The 20341-nt window shown below is 42.6% G+C and overlaps 7 protein-coding genes and 1 long non-coding RNA gene across 8 annotated transcripts; 1 reads left to right on the forward strand and 7 right to left on the reverse strand.

Moving 5' to 3' along the window:
- Positions 1–278: 278 nt before the first annotated feature.
- LOC117790513 (THO complex subunit 3) lies at positions 279–1559 on the reverse strand. Its single transcript, XM_034629975.1, has 3 exons — positions 1407–1559; positions 807–1341; positions 279–747 (listed from the first exon to the last, which is right to left on the reverse strand). Exons 1-3 carry the CDS (start codon positions 1494–1496, stop codon positions 404–406), a joined length of 969 nt encoding a protein of 322 aa, XP_034485866.1. The 5' UTR covers positions 1497–1559; the 3' UTR covers positions 279–403.
- A 534-nt stretch (positions 1560–2093) lies between these two features.
- On the reverse strand, positions 2094–3015 carry LOC117790769 (vesicle transport protein SEC20). Its single transcript, XM_034630322.1, has 2 exons — positions 2868–3015; positions 2094–2809 (listed from the first exon to the last, which is right to left on the reverse strand). Exons 1-2 carry the CDS (start codon positions 2946–2948, stop codon positions 2207–2209), a joined length of 684 nt encoding a protein of 227 aa, XP_034486213.1. The 5' UTR covers positions 2949–3015; the 3' UTR covers positions 2094–2206.
- A 29-nt stretch (positions 3016–3044) lies between these two features.
- Positions 3045–4368, forward strand: LOC117790768 (homeobox protein 5). Its single transcript, XM_034630321.1, has 3 exons — positions 3045–3240; positions 3303–3597; positions 3654–4368. Exons 1-3 carry the CDS (start codon positions 3193–3195, stop codon positions 4109–4111), a joined length of 801 nt encoding a protein of 266 aa, XP_034486212.1. The 5' UTR covers positions 3045–3192; the 3' UTR covers positions 4112–4368.
- Positions 4369–4488: 120 nt separating this feature from the next.
- On the reverse strand, positions 4489–6056 carry LOC117790766 (O-glucosyltransferase rumi). Its single transcript, XM_034630320.1, has 2 exons — positions 5889–6056; positions 4489–5830 (listed from the first exon to the last, which is right to left on the reverse strand). The coding sequence occupies exons 1-2, from the start codon at positions 6016–6018 to the stop codon at positions 4734–4736; spliced, it is 1227 nt and encodes a 408-aa protein (XP_034486211.1). The 5' UTR covers positions 6019–6056; the 3' UTR covers positions 4489–4733.
- Positions 6057–7996: 1940 nt separating this feature from the next.
- Positions 7997–8646, reverse strand: LOC117790432. The gene is made up of 2 exons (XR_004617978.1): positions 8518–8646; positions 7997–8439 (listed from the first exon to the last, which is right to left on the reverse strand). It is a non-coding gene; the product is annotated as an uncharacterized LOC117790432 (long non-coding RNA).
- Positions 8647–12189: 3543 nt separating this feature from the next.
- Positions 12190–14709, reverse strand: LOC117790424 (neprilysin-4). Its single transcript, XM_034629878.1, has one exon. It carries the CDS (start codon positions 14612–14614, stop codon positions 12404–12406), a length of 2211 nt encoding a protein of 736 aa, XP_034485769.1. The 5' UTR covers positions 14615–14709; the 3' UTR covers positions 12190–12403.
- Positions 14710–15128: 419 nt separating this feature from the next.
- On the reverse strand, positions 15129–17521 carry LOC117790425 (neprilysin-4). Its single transcript, XM_034629879.1, has one exon. The coding sequence runs from the start codon at positions 17496–17498 to the stop codon at positions 15426–15428; it is 2073 nt and encodes a 690-aa protein (XP_034485770.1). The 5' UTR covers positions 17499–17521; the 3' UTR covers positions 15129–15425.
- Positions 17522–17726: 205 nt separating this feature from the next.
- LOC117790426 (phosphate-regulating neutral endopeptidase PHEX) lies at positions 17727–19923 on the reverse strand. Its single transcript, XM_034629880.1, has one exon. It carries the CDS (start codon positions 19870–19872, stop codon positions 17818–17820), a length of 2055 nt encoding a protein of 684 aa, XP_034485771.1. The 5' UTR covers positions 19873–19923; the 3' UTR covers positions 17727–17817.
- Between the last annotated feature and the right edge of the window lie 418 nt (positions 19924–20341).

The following is a 20341-nucleotide window of genomic DNA, read 5'->3' on the forward strand; positions in this document are numbered from 1 at the left end:
TTCACAATTTTAAACTAACTGCAGCGCCATCTGTAGTTTGGCAGCCAAAACTCTGGAAAATCACAATAAAGGCAAGTAATTCAAATTCATAAATTTATACAACCAAAAGTTGTTTAAAAAGACAATAAAAGCAATTAATGACAAGACCAATGGAATTCAAAAATAGCCTAAATAATGGTGAATGATTCTATGAAGGTTGGAAGTTTGTCACACCTCGGGGGAAAAACTTTCATATATGTTTTGACTCTAAATATATACATATCAAAAATTGCACTTTGTCCATGATCCAAGAGTATAAATGTTTATTAGAATTACATTAGTAACTTAATAGAAGTAGGGTATTCGACATGGTCGTCGAATATTTGTATAAAAAGACAAACTGCTGAAATACTTGACTACGGGTCTACTCAGGAAAACCGTAGATCTTAACGTTGCCTACATCCCGCCGCCTGTCGCCAATGGTTTCCTTCTCGTCGCAGGCATAGGCCAGCAGATACTGCTTGGGATGCCACGCCACCGTAAAGGTGGACGCGTCCACATGGATGTCGGTGACTCGTTCGCCCGTCTCGGTGAAGGCGATGTCTATGACGAGATCCTCGCTGGCCGAGGCAATAAGTCGCTCATCGTGGCTGAAGGATATGGTGCGTACGGGCCACTCCAGGCGGCTAATCATTCGCAGGCAGGCCAGCTCGTTGGCATCCCAGAGGGAAACCTGTGCGTCTGCCGATCCCGTCGCAAAGTATTTGCCTGCAATCAGAAAAAGGTTCAGCGAGACTTCATCAAAGTAATCCATTTATAAAGCTTACCTGTGGGTCCGAACTCTATGCAGATGCAGTTGGCGGGATGGGCTTTCAGTGTCGTCTGATGCTCCAGGCTGGGATAGTTGAGGACGTGCATGCATCCCATGCCATTGGTGAGGAAGAACAGATCGTTTGTGTTGTTCCACGATATCTCGTTGACCTCAAAGCTGAACGGCTCCTCCACCCGGATTTTGTTGGTGCGCGTGTCAATGAATGTTATCAGATCCTCCTTGTTGCCCACGGCAATTGTCTTGCCATCCGGCGACCAGGCAATGTTTATATTCTCGCCCTTGGTATTGGTCACCGAAACACACTTGGCCACTCGAATGTCCCAAATCCGGACTGTCTTGTCGCCGCTCGCCGTGCTGAACTGGTCGGGATTCGTTTTGTGCCAACACAACTGATCCACGGATGCCGTGTGACCACGGAACACATTGTTCTTCACGAAACGATCGCGCTCCAAGGCGTATACGGCGACTGTCTTGTCAAATGATCCCGAAGCCAGGTGGCATCCATTTGCGTTCCAGCACACCGAATGAACCTACAGGAAAAAACAATAAAATAATTAAATGCCGGCAATGTAGGAATATATTTTTTTTGATTTACCTTTGACATGTGCGGCCGCTGTTCACGGATTTTGCTGTGTGTACGAAAATAAGACTTGAGGTCCTCAAAAGTTTGCTCGGTTCGATTCATATTGTTCGCAATTTGGTTATAAATTCAGCAATTTTATAAACACAAGCAAAGCCAAACAAATGGTGCCAGTGCTGACAGTGTCAGCTGATTGCCGGCAACGCAGTGTTGGACAACGTGTTATTTGAAATAACTTATTTCATATTCAAATAAATGCTGTTATCAGTTTTGTTCATGACACTTTCACACTTTGCACAAGGTTGCGGAAATTTCATAAGTAGGCCAACTTGTACTAAGTTAAGCTCATTAAATGCGCATACTTACTCGGAGCTGCTTATTTACTAATTTCATTATGCAAATACTATTTCCGTGCTTAATCCTTAGTCTGTTGCTGTTCGGCTCTATCAGTGGCAGGACTTTATTCGATCAAATATTCGCAAGTAATCCAAGAGACGTTGCACAAGGCTACCAATATCATCAGGGATATAGACAGCCGCAGAGATCCAGACCCCGGACACAGGAACCTCAACGGTCCTATAAGGATATTTGCCGCATGGTCAACACGAATGGCTTTACAAATCCAGGCAATGTTCCCCGATGTCCTTACTAGCAATATATATATATATATTTATAGCGAAATCTTGTACAACTTTAAATAAATATGATTGGCAATAAGTAATTCTTAAATTAGCAAAGCGTTTCACACATATTACAGAGACATGATATAAGCCTATTTAAACTATTCCCATTTAACAGATACCACAGATTTAGACCTAAAAGAGTCGCTTCTGGACAATGTAGAAGACACAAGCGAGGAATAAACAAAATGCAAAGAATAGCAACATTTTGTCGGTGCACTCGCGTCTTCCGTATTTCTTTAGCAGCTTGCCGGACTGTGTAATGCTTCCGGCCGTATTGTACAGCTCATCGTTGGTGGCCTCCACATTCTGTGAAGAGGCAACAAGTGTCTCCAATGTCACCGCACTCTTCTGAGTTGTCTCCGACAGATGGCGCGATATGGCCAGCATCTTCTCCGTCACGTCGTTCTCCTGAGAGACAAGACTGCCGCGATTGTGCCGTGCTCCCGCGTTGGTGCGCTGCCTCAGATCACTCTCGCCGGTAATGGCCATGAGCTCCTCCCGATTTGCCTTCTCGATCTCCAGCATGGTGGACACGTTCGCCTTGCGGAATGCTTGTAATGTCTTGGAGAATTGCTCCCGATGCGTGTCGACCTCCACGGCCAATGCGGGATCGGCCATGTCACGTGCCCAATCATCTAACCGTTCGATATTCTTGCGTATAGCTGATAACTTGGCCCGACCAGCTTCATTGAGTTCCTCCAGTTCGACGATAGATGACCTGCTGTTGAGTATATCCTGAAACATCCAAGTTGTACCTCTTTATATATATTCATCGCTTGCATTCACAACTCACCTGTATAATGGCTTTGGCTTGCAGATTGTTATCAATCAAATCCTGCCGGATTATTTGAAGAGTGAATTTATCTTTGTCCATGGCGATTAAAATTATTTATACTCTTGTTTTCTTTAGTACTGCCCGATTGACTATTGTTTTGATGTGACGTGGGACGTATCGATAACAGTGAAATGGCGTGTCGCTTATCAACACTGTCATTCCGATAGGCAGCCGGAGTCAGCAAGCAGCTGTTCTTCGATATATATTTGACAATTTCTTTTGTATAGCCGCGCAAATTACACAGAGATTGGTGCTCCAAAGAAAACGGCTAATACTGAGTAGCATGTTTAGTATTTTCAACTCGACTTCAGCCTGGAATACTTCAGAACAGGTAAGTTTGCACTGTTGCGTTCAATCAAGCGTTTTCTATAACCGAACGCACATGATTTGCAGTCAAATACAACTAATTCTCGAGCCAGCTTGGAATCATCAGTTCAAATGGAGAATTCCACCATATATAATGAGAGCGACAGTAACTTGATTGCGAACAGCACCAGCAGCAATAGCAGCTCCAACAACAGCAATAACAGCAACAACAGCAACAGTACACAGTCTACACCATCGTTTCAGGACGTGTCAGGAGCAGCCAGGCAGCTCAGCCTGGATCAGGATTCGATTCTGGAATACGGCGCAGCTTCGACTCCGAGAGTCGTGAGTGCTCAGCGCAACCGTCGTTCAGTGGATATCAGTAAGTTGGCATTCTTCATATTTAAACAACTCATTCATGTTTATCTTTATTTACAGGCCAGCCAATTGATCTCGTAGATCTGTCCGATTTTAACGTTGATTTCAGTTCCCGCATCAGAGCAGCTCGATATGTAGCACCCAATGCCATTATTGATTTATGCACGCCACCTCGCTTTGCGGGCTTCGTAAATCTGTCGGATACCGGCGATCAACCGGCGACTACTGCACGCCGAGGTGTACGTAGATCCCAGCCAGATATCGAGATTATTGGTTCCGCCCCAGCAGATGGTCCATCTCCACCTAAGCGCTCACAAGAGGCACATAACATCTCATCCGAGGATGTGTACAAATGTCCGGTGTGCCTGGAGAACGTCCGTCAACGAGAGCCGTGCACGACGCGCTGTGGACACATCTTCTGCAAGAGTTGCCTCACATCCGCAGTGCAGTCCACACACAAGTGTCCTCTATGCAACAAGAAGATTACTCAACGCCAGCTATTACGCATTTACCTATAAGTCCATCTTTAATTTTTGCAAGTTTCATTAATGTTCTATTTTTATCTTTTTCTTCAGAATTGCCATTGTTATAAGTGGTCAGTTAAATTAAAAATATTTAAACTGTTCTAATGATTATGTTTAAGTCATTCCACACGGCAAACTCTTTATTTGTATAAGGTCGCATTTAATCGAAATCACAGTGAATGAAAACCTTGACTAGCTTTATCTATATGTAGATTTTATATGCAGCTATTAATAAAATATACCAACTAGTATTTATTTTATTTATTTATTTATAAAATAAGACATGATCAGAAAATATGGTATTAGCAACAGATTCGAAATTATTGTTTAAACAAATCGGAATGAATTGAAAGGAAAACATAAATTTTTGATTTAAGAGTTCTAAATACATATACAAACTTCATCATTTATTCATTCACCCTTACAATCTTCTAAAAATTCGTATTGATGGAAATATTAAGCCTTCATCATCACCACCTAAAAACAAAGTTGCCAAAGCGGTCAAGTATATTGCAATAGTTACATTGTCCAAGTTGCATTTATATATTTATAAATAAAAAATCTATTAAATACATTTACAATGCTTGTATAATTTAGAGATTCCGATCTTAAAGAACTATAGTTCATCCTTGGTGGGTCCACCAATGTGTATCAATTCAGGATCTGGTTGCACCTCGTATTTCATAAGCTTTTCGTAGCGTTTGAGAAGATTCTTCCAGTAACATTTAACATCCTGCATCCGAAGATGCTGCCAGATGAAGTCGTGTCCACGTTGAGCTATTTCCTGTGCCATGACGTCATTCTTTTTAAAGTAGATAAGCAGTTCTTCGTATTGCTCCTGGCTGGGATAACTTTGGAGGGGCACATAGTGCACCCATGGCTTCAGCTGATCGTAGAAAAACTCTTGCCACTCGTCACCCACATGAAAGACAAGGGACTTGCAGAGGAAGAGATGCTTTAGACGAAAGCTGGCCGCCACTCCGCGAAAATTGAACAGGTATTTGTATTTGCAATGATCCTCAAAGGACACTTCAGCTGCTGGCGGAGCGTCAAGCGTGTCTTTCAGTGACTTCCACGCCTGATTCTTTGTATACTGCGCCTCCACAAGCTCAGGCTTACGCCGAGATAGCAAAATCAACGAATCCCGTTCATCAGATGTACGTGAGCCGCGAAAGAAACCAATCTCCTGCTTCTCATGCCAGGGAATGCTTGAGGCGCGACTCTTCAGCTTTTCGCGCATTAAGTCCCATCGTCCGATACCCGTGGGATGTAACTTTGTGGCTGGTCCACCTGCCCAAAACGTCCAAGCTGGATACATAATATCGCGATAGTCATTGGTCTTGGAGAAGGAGAGAACCGGGCCGGCGCGAGTCCAACTGGAATGCAGCTGTGGATAGTCCCGAGTGTTGATCACCATGTCCATGTTGGGCAACTCCGGAAGCAGCTGCAACAGGAAGTGCTCTATACCCTGGCAGCGGGCGGGGAACATGCAGTTGGCGTCCCGATAAAGCTGCTTCTCATATATCTTATATTGCGTTCCAAACTTCGCTGCGTCCTCAATCATTTTTCGACTGAAACCTGTTGATTTGTAGGGCGCCAGATCCCGTTTGAGAACCGCAACGTGGCAGGTGCAATTGGCGTCACTTCCATCTCTGCTGCATGGCTCATAGCTGGCCAGAGCCTTCTGAATTCGACGCGTTATTTTACTAAATTCTACAAAAATGCATATTTAATAAATTGTGGAGTGGAAGTTAAAGTACTTTCGTCAGACCTGCGTCGATTGCATCGGATCCGCGGCATGTTTTATGCTCTGCGCTGCTACATTGCTCTTCTGTTGTCCCGATGTTCGGTTTGCTTAAACTTATTGTTATTAAGCAAATTAATAAAACATTTCTGCGCATCCTTCGAATAAACTAACAACCTGCCGCTTTCAGCAGAGCCGATTCGATTTCTGTGTGGTTGTTAATATATCGATATATTTTTGGGCCATATATTTTCTGATGATAATCACTGATGCCAAATATTATTCGGATAAACGGCCAAAGAAAACAGGGAAAACATTTTTTCGTTAGAGTTTAGTAAGAATGTAAAAATTTTTTTTAGGAGTGAGGAGCTGAAGACCTCCTTTTTTTTAAATTGAACACCTTTATTTTATCTAATTTCAAATGTTCCTTGAAAATCTTTATGTATTGCTAATTAAATGCTGAATAAAATTCACAATTGAATTGTTCGCCGTTCATTTTCAGATACAGTGTAAGCAGTGCTAACAACGCCTGAGAAAAATGACTCTGGTCACACCGACAGCTAGCTTCGCAGCACTTATAGAGTGTGTACACACTGGCCACTATTAAATTATAAGAAACCAACACGACGTCGAAAGTTTCCGTATATTAATTAAATTTTATACGCCAAATTACAGACGAAAAAACTCAATTGAACGAATATTCCAACTTGCAATCGCTCAATTATGCGTGTGACACAATGTCAAATCGAAAACACGTTAAATAAATGAATCGCGGGTGTACACTCATTCCATTGTCCATAATTTATACACGAATTTTGCAACAACAAAAAAAAAAATGAAGCGAATCGAAGATTAAAGAGCAATCAAAGTTGACATAACTGCAAACACATACAATCGTATATATGCAAAAGTAAATTATCGAACAGCGGGAGCAGCAACACGCAAACAAGAGAAGAAAACAAAAAAACGTAATTTTGGCAACGAAAGTTGTGTGCCCAAAACTGACACGAAACGCGCCCCATTGGAAAACTGCAAGAGGAGTGGCATTTGCAACAAAGTGGGAGGCAAAGGCGTTGGCGTTAGCATTGGTGCATTTGTTGAGATTGAGATAATTGCCCAATACGACTCAAATGCAAAAGAGGTAAATTCCATCAACCTGTAGATGAACATTTATATATAAATATGTATTTACATACATACATGTATGTGATTAAAGTGCTAACTAATTAAGCCAATACCTTTCGTGTCTTTTTTGTTTTACTTTTCATTGCTTATGAAACTTTATTGATATTAACTTTGGAGCTTTCATATCGGCCTGATGCTGCATCTCTCGTCTCTCTCTGATCATTCCAACAGTTGCCAGTCGTCATTAAGTTGATTTGTTGTTGCTGCTGTGATTTAATTTAACTCGCTCTCGCAGTCGGTTCGCTTTTGAGCTTAGCTTCCGTTCCGCTTTGTTTCGTTAGCGTTTGGCGTCTTTACTCAATTTTCAGTTCAGTTTCCCATGCGCGTTGGTATCCCCTTTGTTTTTATCACCTCTCTGTTTATCTTATTTTCATTATAACTCTTTCAAATTGTCAATTCTCTTTTTTTTTCTCTTCTCGCTTTTTGAAATACCGCTTTTTAGTTTTGTATTTGGCTTTCATTTTTCATACATAAACACATCTGTGAGTAAATATGTTTGTGTTAAATACATTATATTATTGCCTTTGGTTGTTTTTGCTTTGACAGCCGTGACCTACGACTCTTCTAGTCACTAATTAGCGATAATTACTTAAAGTTTACGCATACATACATATGTACATAAGTATTTGTTCATTTATACATTGTATAATCTGGAATTTTATGACTAATAATATGACTACATATTTGATTTCATATAATATCGTGTAACATGGTAACAATTACAAACAGTTAATCAAGAAAGTGCCTTGACAAAATCAAAAATTTACACGTTTTCATTTGTAAAAAAAGTATATTTTTTAATGGGTTTTTATATTATTTTTGACTTTATTATTCTTGTCTTTGATTCTTAGAACAATTAAAAAAATGTTCATAGCGTTTAACTATTTAAAAAAATAAATATGTGAACTTAAATGTATGTATCTTTTTAAAGGAAACTCAAGTTTAATAGATTCAGTTTTAGTTCATTCTTTTATAGTATCTTAATCTGTGTAAGTGGGTGTGTGCCCAATCGAACGTAACAACAGATGTTAAGTCCCAAATTTAGGGAGTGCTCAAAATATCTACAGTTACAGTTTTACTTTCCAAGGGTCCGATTTAAAGATTCCCAGAAAAAGCAAATTTGTACTTATCACTGTATCTATTATTGTATTAGGGATATCCCTAGTTTTCTTTTAATTTGAGCCTTTGTCCCTATTCGCAGTCATGCTGTCTGGCGAATCCTCCGGCGCACAGGAAGTGAGTCAAAGCGGTGAGTTTCTCCTTCCGCCCTCCGCCCGCCCCATTACCACCTCATGAAAGTGCAGCGTTATTGCTTGCCTAACCTAAGAAAATGATTCATCAGGGCTGCCACAATGCCATATTTAATGTACATTTCACCTGCCTGAAGTGGTAACTGTAACATATGTATGCATACATATAAACATTCAAATACATATTTTCATGTTTTTATGTATTGTCATATTCAGCCTACCCTTAGCTCCAACTATAACATAATCCTTTCGCTCTGCGCCTGCGCGTTGGAAATGCTTGACTTTCTGTGCTTTTGAGAGTTTCCTTAGGGTTGCCTTGCAGCTGATCAGGTGTATTGATGAATATAGCTTCAAATTATGCACGTCTCAGTATAATTTTGTAAAAAATATTTTTAACTCATTTTTGTTTTGATTTAAAAGATCCAGAAAACAATTTCGCTTCGATTCTTAGATTTATTTGAAATTTATTTGGAATTCCATTAATTATTTTATTATTATTGCATTTCAGATACTATTGCATGTCTGGATTATTATTTATCCCGTTTTCCATTCGCATTTGTTAGGAATTTCTAGTTTTAATTTGATATTTAATCAAATAATGTTAGTACTAACACATTGTTCTCTCTCGATCTTGTGATTGCGGCACGTTTCGTAGCGCTTATCAGACAGTCTGACGGTGTGTCATCATTCGGTATTACTATACTCTTGCTCTGCTCTAGTTTTGTTGCATTCCCACAGCGTGAGCAAACGGTAGCGCTCTCTCACTCTCTCCCAGCGGAGATATTAGTCGGCACTTATGCTTTTTATGTTGGTCAACTTATGCGACTGGAAGTCGTTGAATGAGAGAGGCATAGTCTCGGTCGACGCTGGCGTCGCTGCCTCTGCCTCTGCCAGTGTTGCTGTTGTAGCTGCACGACAAAGGAACATGGAGCGAGAGCGAGCCCCTCGATGAGTTACAAAGCAACGGCACACATCGACGGTTGCTCGTCCGCCCGTTCGTTGGGTTCGTCTGTTCGTTCGTTCGTTCGTTCATTCGTTCGGTCATTCGTTGCTTTTTGTTCTTTTTGCTTAGTTAAAGAAAGCAGTAACAAATAAATTGTTAATTAATTGTAAAAGAGTGGAATAAAGATAGTATTCGATTTTTCTCATTGATAAATCAATAAGTGTATACAGTTTACAAAATCGCGCGCTCCGATATATTCACCACTCTCTCAATCTCTCGCAACCCCCAACCCTAATCTAACGATTTGCTCTCTCTCCCACACGCTCTCACTCTCTCTCTGCCAATCGACTTGTCGTGAATCTCGTTTCCAGTGCGTAGTGCAGTTCAAGATAAATTTTATCTAAGGCAAATGCCAAAGAAATTCGTGTGGCAAATCAATGTACTTACAAGTGTTTCAACTTTTCTTGGTGACCAATAATTTTATAAATACATGTGTAAAATCGACATAAAATATCGCATAGTTCTACTAAGTTGTGTTGGCAATTTATCGATTGAAAGGCGTATAGAAATATCACAAAGGCCAAGTGCATTGCAATCTGTTATCAATAAAGGAATTTATTTATACTTGCGATATATATGCATATTTTTACCGTAAGTCTATCTACAGCTGCAGCTGCTACTACCGCTTATTAATCTGTAGCTTAAAATAAGCATTAAAGTATAACTTTGTGCTACGTTTGAGTTGAGTTTGTTTTGAAAAATCGATTTTTCTCATTTTGATTATATATATACATGCGCGCTCTCTTTAGCACTCTCTTGCCTCTCTCATTATATACTCCCCCACTCTATCTCTCTCGTTGTGTTTGGCCAGCTGTTTTTGGGGTTCAGTGAGGCTTGTAACATCCTTGGCAATTTTTCCAACCTGTTAATATGATTATCTCAATCCGAAGTCTTTCCTTACTTTATACAGACTTCATTTAGAAACAAACAACCTAATTACCAAACTGCTTTTAATGACAAATAGAATTATACATATATTCGTAAAGAATTCGTTGCTAAATATGGGCGCACTTCTCGGCAAAAAAAAACAACATCAACAACAAATATAATTGAATAGAGAAATAAATTTCATTATTCATTGCTTGCCAAAGGCGAATGTTAAGTGTTCATACTTGAATATACGGGCCATATATTAACCGACGAAGGCGTCATCGTTATCGTCGCCCACACGCCAAGTTATAGGTAGAAAGACAATAATAATAATAACTCTGGCTCGCTTCCTCAGGCGAATCAACATTCACTCAATCGTGCAGATAGTTTACAGGTACTCGTAATTTTACTCGAAAAATAGGCCAAGATGAATCTGTTTATGCATAGAAAACTCTAGGTTATTATATTATCATTGTTGGCATTACAAATAGTGCTCGTTATATGTCATGTCACCTGTTAAGCATGGAACATCAGAGATTAATAGGGGACTGTGTTTTCCAGTAAAAAACAAATGTGTATTGTTGTTTGTCGCCAAGAATAATGTGAACACATTTATCCATTTGGGTCAAAAGTGTGTGAATCAAATAGTCGAACAGATAGTAAAACAGCAGAACACTCTACCAATATCAAGAGCACCCCAAAAAGCACTGGAAACCAGTCTGACACTCAGTAGGCGATCCATAGGCTCCCATGGTCTTGAGTTGTTTGTCTGGCACTCGTAAGATACATATATAGATGAATGGAAATTGGGTCATTTGCTTAGTGCTTCCCTTTGAATACTTATACAGTTTAGGGTATGGTTGATTTATTGGAGGATTTTTGTAGTTGATTTATCAAATCGCTTTTCAAGTATGCTGTCCATTCCGGGGACCAGTTTATTTTTGTATATTTTACTTTCCCAGTATGATTCGTTGTTGCGATCCATTGTTTTCCGAGACATGTGAATCAAAAAGCATTTTCAGCTGCTTTACAATCCAATAAATAATCATTATGCATCTGATTTAAAGATGACATTCGATTGTATTACATAAACACGAAACCAGATACATTCAGAAATAATAAAAAATAAACAGATATTGCTAAGATACTTTTGTATATTTGTTCATTGAATATTATCTGAATGCATAGGTAGACTGATTTTCAAGTTTATTCATGCTTACATATATTTTTTTTTATTATTTTTCTTTTGCAATATGATTCACCAATTCTGTTATTTGAATAACTGTATTCCATGTTGTATTTTTACTAATGCGTAATTCAATACTCTGCATTCGCTGTAAATAAGAACGTTCTCTGAAGCGAAGAGCGAATACATACATAAATTTACCTTACTCATAATACTTGTGTATGTATCGTTGTACATTATGTATACATAATTATTATTCTGTAATGACAAACTAGCAATCGATCGATCGTTTCCGTTCCAGATGATTTATTCTTTTTATACCTAATGCTCGTTCCAGTAATTCTAAACGATCATAAGAAAATATTTGCTTATCGGAGTAACTGCCTGTAAAATGAGAACATAAACTTTGTAAGGAATAGAATAATTCGCTTCTTTAAATTTGACTCGACTTTATGAATAGCCATTTAGGATATGATTAAGCTTAACAAGGCGGAAATACGTGAGTTTCAGTTTGTTGCTGTCGAAGTCATCGATTGGCAGTTGAAGGTCGACAACGACCTACATACGCAGTTTCTTTGTATCTACCCGTACACACTTTTATTGTTTTTTTTTTCTTTTTTTTTTATCTGTGGTTGTTTTTGCATCTGGGCGCTGCGTGTTCAAGTGCTTAATTCAGCTTTGAAAAGAAACCTCAGGCAACGGTTAACTGGTTCGATTGACGCCCTGATATAATATCCTGCCCACCCAACTATTTATAGAATCTTTTGTTAGTTTGCTCTTAGTTCGACTTTCTTTGTATAAACCCCGTACACATTAAATCGTTGATGTGGCTAGATTGATTTTTATTTAAAATAGTAAAGAAAAATATTTAATTAGTTTTAATTTCTTTGTCGAGCTCAGTTATTTCTTAATATATATCTCAGACATGACATTATCACTCATATTTTTTGGTACAATTTTGACCACACGCTATTTTCTCTTGCTTCTCCTATCGCAGCAAAACAATCAAGGATTTTTTTCGTGTATAGTTTTTTATAATTTCAGCTTCTTAAAAAATTAAGCACTTGTTGCCGCTGTTCATTGGACTTCCCAAGGCACAACCGAATTCACGTCCAAATTCCTCCGAATTGCTCAGCGGTCCATTGACATCCCAGCGTTGTGGAGTGTGTTGCATGAGGGGCATGCCTTCTGGGGGAGATTCCTCGCCAGGCTTAGCCCAGCAATGGGTTTGAGCAAAATAAATGAAGAATAGCTGTGTGTTGGTAAAGTTTAGCTCGGGCAGCGTTTCTCGCGATAGCAGTGTCGTCATTTTATGATCCTGTTGCTCCAACCAGTTGAGATACGCTTTGAATGCTACATTCAGAGCTCCGCCCTCGGCAATGATCTCCCTTAGACGCGTTGCATTGCGAAACTCGCTGGGATCATCGGCGAGATAATTACTGTACTGGGCACGTTGACACTCGCTGACATTCTTGTAGTTTTCAATCGTCTGTTCGGACCAAGTTGCCGTCGCCTGGGGATGTTTGTTCCATCCGTCGTTATCAAATGCCATAAGGAGGGCACTGGCCAAGCGATGTCCAAGGAGTGCGTATTTCAATGCCTTTGGATAGAAATAGTTGTAGTAGGGAGTCTGGAGTAGTCCCCAACCCACGAGAACAGTCTGTTTGCGAGGCACGAGAGCGGCTCTCACTTCGAAAGCATCTAAGCCAGCTACAGCGGATTGTCCGAAGTCATTACCCCTCAGGGAGTTGAACTGCTCCCGAGCATTGAATTTGAGTGTGATCTCCAGCTTACGCCAATAGTCGTCGTTATTCTGAAAGTGCAGCTCGGAGAGATCAATACCCTGGTAGTTTGGAAATTCAGTGTGATATTCCCCCAATCTAATTCTTGCCGCACGACGATCGTTCTCGTTGAGCCACTCGACCCTGAGCAGCTCATCAAAGGCCTTGACTAGGTCTTTGAACACCTCCTCGATGTCATGTTGGGCATCATATTGGTGGACTTTCCGTTGATACATGTCTCCCAGCACCTGGGGGAAGAGACGCTGCATCACATGAACACATTGGCGAGGTCGAAGCATTGCATGCTCCTCCGGCGGCTGATTTAGCTGCAACAATGCCAGATAGAGTATATAACCGGATATAGTATAATGATTGTTCGCCTTAGCCGTGCGAACCACATGCTCCAGATAGTTCTGTGAGCGCACATAGACGTAATCCACATAGTTCATCTCTAGAATGCCCTCCACGAAGGACTTAAAGTCGAGGGAATTGCCCAACTTGCTGGTCAGCTCGGTTAAGGTCATTCTTGGATAGAAGGAGCTGCCACCAGGCTGCTGACGCAATCGATCCTGTCCAGTGCGTGAACGTCCGGGATATACAGGTGGTTGTGCGGACTCCTGTTGCTGATCTGTAGCTGGCAAGCTTTGATGTTCTCTCATGCGTTTGCAGAGCTCAAACTCAAAGCGTATCAAGTCGCCGGCAAAGCGAGCTGCCTCTCCAGTTTCCATTTCAAACCAATCGTTCATATTGTCCGCCACCTGCTGCTGCAGTTGCTCAAAGACATCCTCATGAAAGTTCGCCTGCTGGGTGGCCAAGGCATTGCAATGCTCCACGGGAATGATGGTTAATCTAGGTTCTCCCAGGTAGATACTGTTGCCCCTCATCTGCTGCAGATTGAGATCCACACTTAACCCGATTAATATATCCAGTCCGTAGTTCCTTCGAAGATTTGCCAGCGTTTGCAGCCAAGAAACATTGGGCTGATAATTTGATTTGGGCACATTCCGCAGTCCACCGTTCTCCTGAAGTATCTTCATCAAAAATTGACGGCGCTCCTCGGCATTTGCCTCCACAGCGACGCAGGTGTCGTAGAAGCTGCACACCTTTCTCACATTCGCAGCACCTGTTGCACTGTACTCATTGGGATGATTCGGCGGTGGCAGGGGCAACTTCAGCAAATTCAGCAGCTGGTCCACAATGCCAGATTCCACCAGCTGTTGAACTGTGCCGAGTTCCCCCTCACGCAGCTGTCGAGTATGGAATCCTGCCCAGTTGCCACATGCATACTCATAAAAGTCCATACAGGGATCGACGCTGAGATTCATATATTTTGACATATCCCTCGATATGATCTGGCGTGCTCTGTGTTCATCCCGGCTCACAACGTTTTTGTGAATGTTGTTCTGATTCTGATTCGGATTTTGGTTATGGTGCTGGCGGTGACCTTGTGGCATACTCCCTGACGGCGTGCGATTCATGTTGTTATACCGATTACCTGCTCCCCAAGTCTCCAACGCGAAGTGGAACAGGGACAGGAGCAAAAATAAAATTCGAACAACTCGTGTAGTTTTCATCTGTGCGGTAAGATTGAAACTGAAACTGAGCTGAATTGAGGAATGATGTTGATAAGCTTCGCTTAGACGTGCCATTTTACGCTCATGAACTTGATAAACTGGGTCAAGTGTGCGCTCGGTCCACGTCCCTGGCGTTATCACCAAGACTTCCTCTCTCTCTCGCACTCCCTCTCTCTTCATCTGTTCCTCTATCTGTGAAAAGAGAAGTAAACAAACTTAACCTCGCACGTTTGCCACTGTCGCCATCAATTTGTCGAGAACATTTTTTTTTCATTATTCGTTTATAGGTAAAAACTAGAGATGGACGCGTGAGTCAACTTAAGAAATTAGGAACATTTAGGTCCAAAATAAGTGAAAAAATTGTCATTTTAAGTTAAAGATATTATATCTCGACTGTTAAAAACTTTTTCCAATCAAATATTTGATTAAAAATCTATTTAAATATGACAAGATCAATTCAAAATTCACAATCTTACAATCCATAAGTTTTCTCTTATCGACGCATTTTTATTGGCTTTAAAACGAACATACATTCTCGCAGCACTTATAATTTTCGTCTAAAAATATTAATTACATTTCTATTATTCTTTACTAAATAATATTTAATTTTTTTTAATCAAGAAATTTGTAAAATATAGTAAAAGTTTGCATCAACATTGGTTCAAGTGAACAAGTCAAATGTCGAAACTAATATCGATAGCTTAATTTAAGTGCTTCAATAGATAAAACATTTCTCTGCGGGGTTCATAGGCGTGCCTGCAGGGCAATGGAATTCGCGAGCGAAATCGGGCAGATTACGGAGCGGTCCATTTACCAGGAGGCGAGTCCAGCTGTGACGCTGTCGGACGCTGTAGGTGAGAACTGGCCTAGGATCCGGCTCCTCGTTCTCGGGATGTTCCCTCGGATCGCAGTGTTGCTGGGCAAAGGCTAAGAAAAACAGCGCTGTATTGGAATAGTTGAGACCTGGGAGAGTCTCTTTTGTTAATCGGGTGAAGTCATTGTTCGGTTCTTGGAATCCCAACCAGGTGAGGTAGGCATGGAAGGCGACATTCAGTCCGGCACTGCGGCCTATCAGTTCATCCGTGGCGCTTTGATTGCTTTGCAGGTACTCCTCCACGTGGCGGGAGAAGCATTCACTGCGATTGCGATACCTCCATGCTGTGAGTCCATCCCAGTTGTCGTGCTCCCGTAATCCCACAGACCAATGCATCTCATCGAAGGCTTTAACCATCTGCCTGGCCATAGTTGTTCCCAATGTGGCATACTTCAGAGCATTCCCATAGTGCTCATCGTAGGCGGGAGGTTGTAGGAGACCCCATCCCAGCTCCAGACGATTTTGGACTGGCCGATAAAGCACTCGAGTCTCGTAGGCCTCCACGGGATCAGATGGCGCTGGCACGTTCTCCTCGTAGAGTCGATTCAATTGCTTTGACTGCACCTCACCCAGTAGCTGGCGAAGATTATGCCAGTATTTGTTGCGCTCCAGTTGCAGCCTCAGCACGAGAGGCTTCTCATAGACAGGCAGCGTGTAGTTAAGATTGCTGAGCTTCTGGTGAGCTATGCGTCGGCTTCCCTCCTCCAGCCACTCGGCGGTTACACTGTGCTTCAGCGAATCCTTCAGCTTTTCAAACAATTGATACAGTTGCTGCCTGACCTCAACACTCGCATATTGCCGATCATAGAGTTCCCCTATTGCCGACGGAAACAGTCGCTTCACGCTTTCCAAACAGTGAGCTGGCCTTTTTCCCGGATTATCATCGAGGGGAAACGTGAGTGAGGCCACAGCACGGTACATTATATAGTTGGCCAGCTGACTGACATTGTGGGCATCCATGGTGAGCTTTAGTTGTCGATAATAATCCGGGGCAGCCATGTAGACGGGTCTGAAAACGTTCTGGCCGAAGCTGGTGGTAACATATGTTTCAAATTCCATTCCAAACATCTTTCCCCATTCGGCTAAGGACTTTCGGGTATTGTTAACCTTGTATAGATTCAGTTCAGCATCCCAGGGAGCCAGGTCATGCATCCCTCCACAGAGTTCATGCTCAAAGCTGACAATGTCGGCGGCTAAGCGATCTGATTCGTCATTTCCCATGGCTAGCCAAGTCTTCAGTTGAGCTGCCACCAATTGCTCGATGACTGCGTAGGCCTCATCTCGTATATCCAATCTTCGCTGGGTGCAGAGTTCTCTGGGTATCAGAGTAGTTGGCTCAGTTAGGTAGATGCTGTTCTCCTGAACATTCTCATAGTTGTAGCCAATTCTCAGTCCGATAAGAATCTCCATGCCATAATATTTCCTAAGTCTACCTAGGACCTGCAACCAATCGTAGTCATGATGATAGACTGCCCAATTGGAGCCAGGCACGGCCGGAAATCCCCCATTCTGTTGAATGAATTCGCTGAGGAACTGCTGCTGTTGTTGATTCTGCCGAGACTGTGCTCCGAGGCAGGACTTGTAGAACTCCTTGGCCTGACGTGCCACTGGACTATTCTTGGCATGGGCTATCTCATCCAAGAGTCGCAACAGATCCTTATCGATCTGATGCTCCAGCTTCGATTGTGGCGATGACTTTCCTTTCCAATTGCCACATGCAAACTCATAGAAATCCGTGCAGGGATCAATGCTTTGATTCATCTGACGACGTATCTCTTGTGATTTGCTTTGACGCACTGTCTCCTCCGTTTGGAAGACACGCTGAAAGGTTTCGCCATCGCCACAGACCTGAAGAAGTCCCCCAAACAACAGGATGAACAGCGACAAAGCTCTATTCCAGCTTAACTCTGACATGCTACAGAATCGTTAGATCGCTGCAAACTGTCCAAGAGCTTGATTCTAACAGAGCAGCCTCAAAAGGCGCTGATAAGGCCGCAGTTCATCTCGGGTTATCGACTGAGAGTGAGAGAAACAGAGAAAAAATCGGAGGAAGAGAGCGAGCTAATTACAGATTATATTGTAACTTTCTAGAAGCGAACTGAGTTCTGTCTATCTCTCCCTCACGTAAGATTGGAGAAGTGCTTCAAAGAAGTGCAAAGAGTGTGCTTTATTCGATTCGATACTCATATTCATATCTGCAGTGCTTAAATGGCTTGCGATTTGATTAACCTATTCAAAAGAGATGACACTTGAAGCGAGCGTTGAGCTTGTCGCTTCCCGAGCAGCTAAAGGCGTTTACAAACTGTTCCGAATTGGAGAGAGCTGTATTCACTCTTAGCTGTTCGGGCAGCTCGTCAAAGATCTCCACGGTGTCCGGGTAGTCGGTGCAGTAAAGCTGAGCGTAGGCCAGAAAGAAGAGTTGATTGTGCGAATAATCGAGCAGGGGAAGGCGTTCACTTTGGTAGCTAGTCGATGTTACCGGAGAATTTTTCAACCACTTGGTGTAGGCCCGATATGCGATGCTTAGAGCTCCATTATCGGCAACAATTCGACTGAGGAGTCCCTTGTCCTGGACTGGTTTCTCCCGGAACTGCACAAAGACCGCATACTGCTCTTGGAAGCACTGGGCACGTCTGGAGAAGGAATTTTCAGAAGTTGTATCCCACCAGCTGTTTTTGTAGCCATGGCGATCAAAGCGGCGTCCCACATCGTCAAAGCCATGAAGCATCTGGCGAGCCAGGAGAACGCCCAGAGTGCCGTACTTGAGGGCATTGGGATAGGCGGGATCCCAGAAGAAACGTGCCTGCAGAAAGGTGATCGGTATCTGCATCTTGTTGGTCTTTAGTTCATAGTGGGGCAACTTGAACACCTTGTCGGTTAGTTGTGGTTCCTGCATGTACTTATCTAGATGTTTCTTTGTGCGCCATTGTAAGACATCCACGAAGTTCTGATAGAATTGATCCATCCGCAAATGGAGGGTTTGAACCTGTCGTATTAATTCCGTCTCGTCGTGATTGCGAAACTGCAGATCCAATGCCTCCAGTTTCCCAATGGCCTTTTGCCTCGTTTCGAGTGTGAGCCAATGAAGATCAGTGGATGCCTGCAGATCCTCGCGGAAGACACGCTTAATATCTGACCAGGTGGATTGCAACTCGTTGATCATCTGCATGTTGTTGTAGTTGCGGTGGAAGAGACTTTCCAGCTGCTTTGGGAAATATTGTCGTACCATTTGGACACACCAGATGCCCGGCTGAACGCCCTGTGGGATACGTGCCTGATCCAGAGTGTCCAATGCTCGCCAGATTGTATAGTTGGCCAGATGCAGTTTGGGCGTCTTGCGGATCACATCCATCAGATTGGATAGATAATCCTCGGGAGTCTCGTACAGCTCCACAACTATGGGACTATTAAAGATCAGTTGAAGATAACGACTGACATCGACGTAGCTGCCATAGGCGGTCTTCATATCGGCTGCGGTGCGTTGCCGTGTTGTCTGCTCCAACGTGAGTGCCGCATTGTGGGGCAATCCCTTGGCCAGCTGTTGCTCAATATATAGAATCTGTGAGGCCACCTCGCTGCACCAATTCTCTGGCTGATCCGGAAAGTAACCTTGCAGTTTCTGGACAATACTGTGTTCGTAACGCTGCCGAGTACCTTCATAGCCTGGATCCAGATATTGACGGCGATGGCCCAGTGGCAACTGTGGAGCACCAATCTTGAGGCGATGCATGTGATCCTCCTTGTAGTCCAGCACAACATCTAGTCCAATCAGAATGTCCACTCCCAAGCGGCTTTTAAGTGAAGCCACCACCTGCAACCAATCGTACTCGTAGTGATACCAGGAAGGCACTCGAATTTCTGGCCACCCGCCGCGAAAGTCCGCCACCTGGAGGAGAGTCGCCAGTGCGGAGCGTGTGTCATTCGCCTGGCTGTAGCAAGAGCTGTAGAAACTCTTGATCACTTGATCGGCACTGCTGTCCGCTCCAGCTGTCGTTGTCTTCAACATGTCGGCGCTTTTGCGTACAAACAACTCTTGAAGTTCTTCCAAGTAGTTGGTCCTCTTGTTGTGCAACCGCGACGGATGCAGGCGTGGCCAGTTGCCACAGGCAAAATTGTAGAAATTATCGCAGGGTTGTAGTTCTCCCTCCGTCATGTAGGCCTTGATGTGAGCTGCTTTGGCCAGACGTAGTATATCCGTAGTGTAGTTGGTCCCATAAGGACGTGAGACAGTGCCGCTCCAGGCGAGGGTCAGACCTGCCAGCAGGCAAGTCAAAGTCAAAAGCTTCATCGCGATATGATTCGTTTGGATGTTGACAGAAAACTAAACTCAAATCGAGCGATGCGTCGATTTTTGACTTTGGGGCGGAGGCTTATCGTCATTGTCATTCAGCGAGTCGACGAATAGCTTAATTAATTAATTATTGTACTCGTATTAACCGTTGCAACGAATTTGCCGCTCTCTATTCCTCTCAATTACTCAGTCTGACCCAATTGTACTCGTATTGACGCTATTCTAATTCTCACTATCACTCTCAATACGTTTATTGCCTTGCTTCTCGCGCACTTGACCCCAACCACAAGGTAGCATTGCACGCCAGTTCTCTATCTCTATCTCTCGCGATCTTACTCAGTCCTCTCTCTATTTCAGCTCTTTAGCGGCGTCCAAGGTTGGACGCGTTTCGTATAGATGAGGGCTTATGTATGTCTACCTAATTAGAATTTGTGTTTTCCTCACTTAAGTTGTTTGTTCCATTTGT

This window comes from Drosophila innubila (assembly GCF_004354385.1).
Source record: "Drosophila innubila isolate TH190305 chromosome 3R unlocalized genomic scaffold, UK_Dinn_1.0 2_E_3R, whole genome shotgun sequence".
Taxonomy (NCBI): domain Eukaryota; kingdom Metazoa; phylum Arthropoda; class Insecta; order Diptera; family Drosophilidae; genus Drosophila; species Drosophila innubila.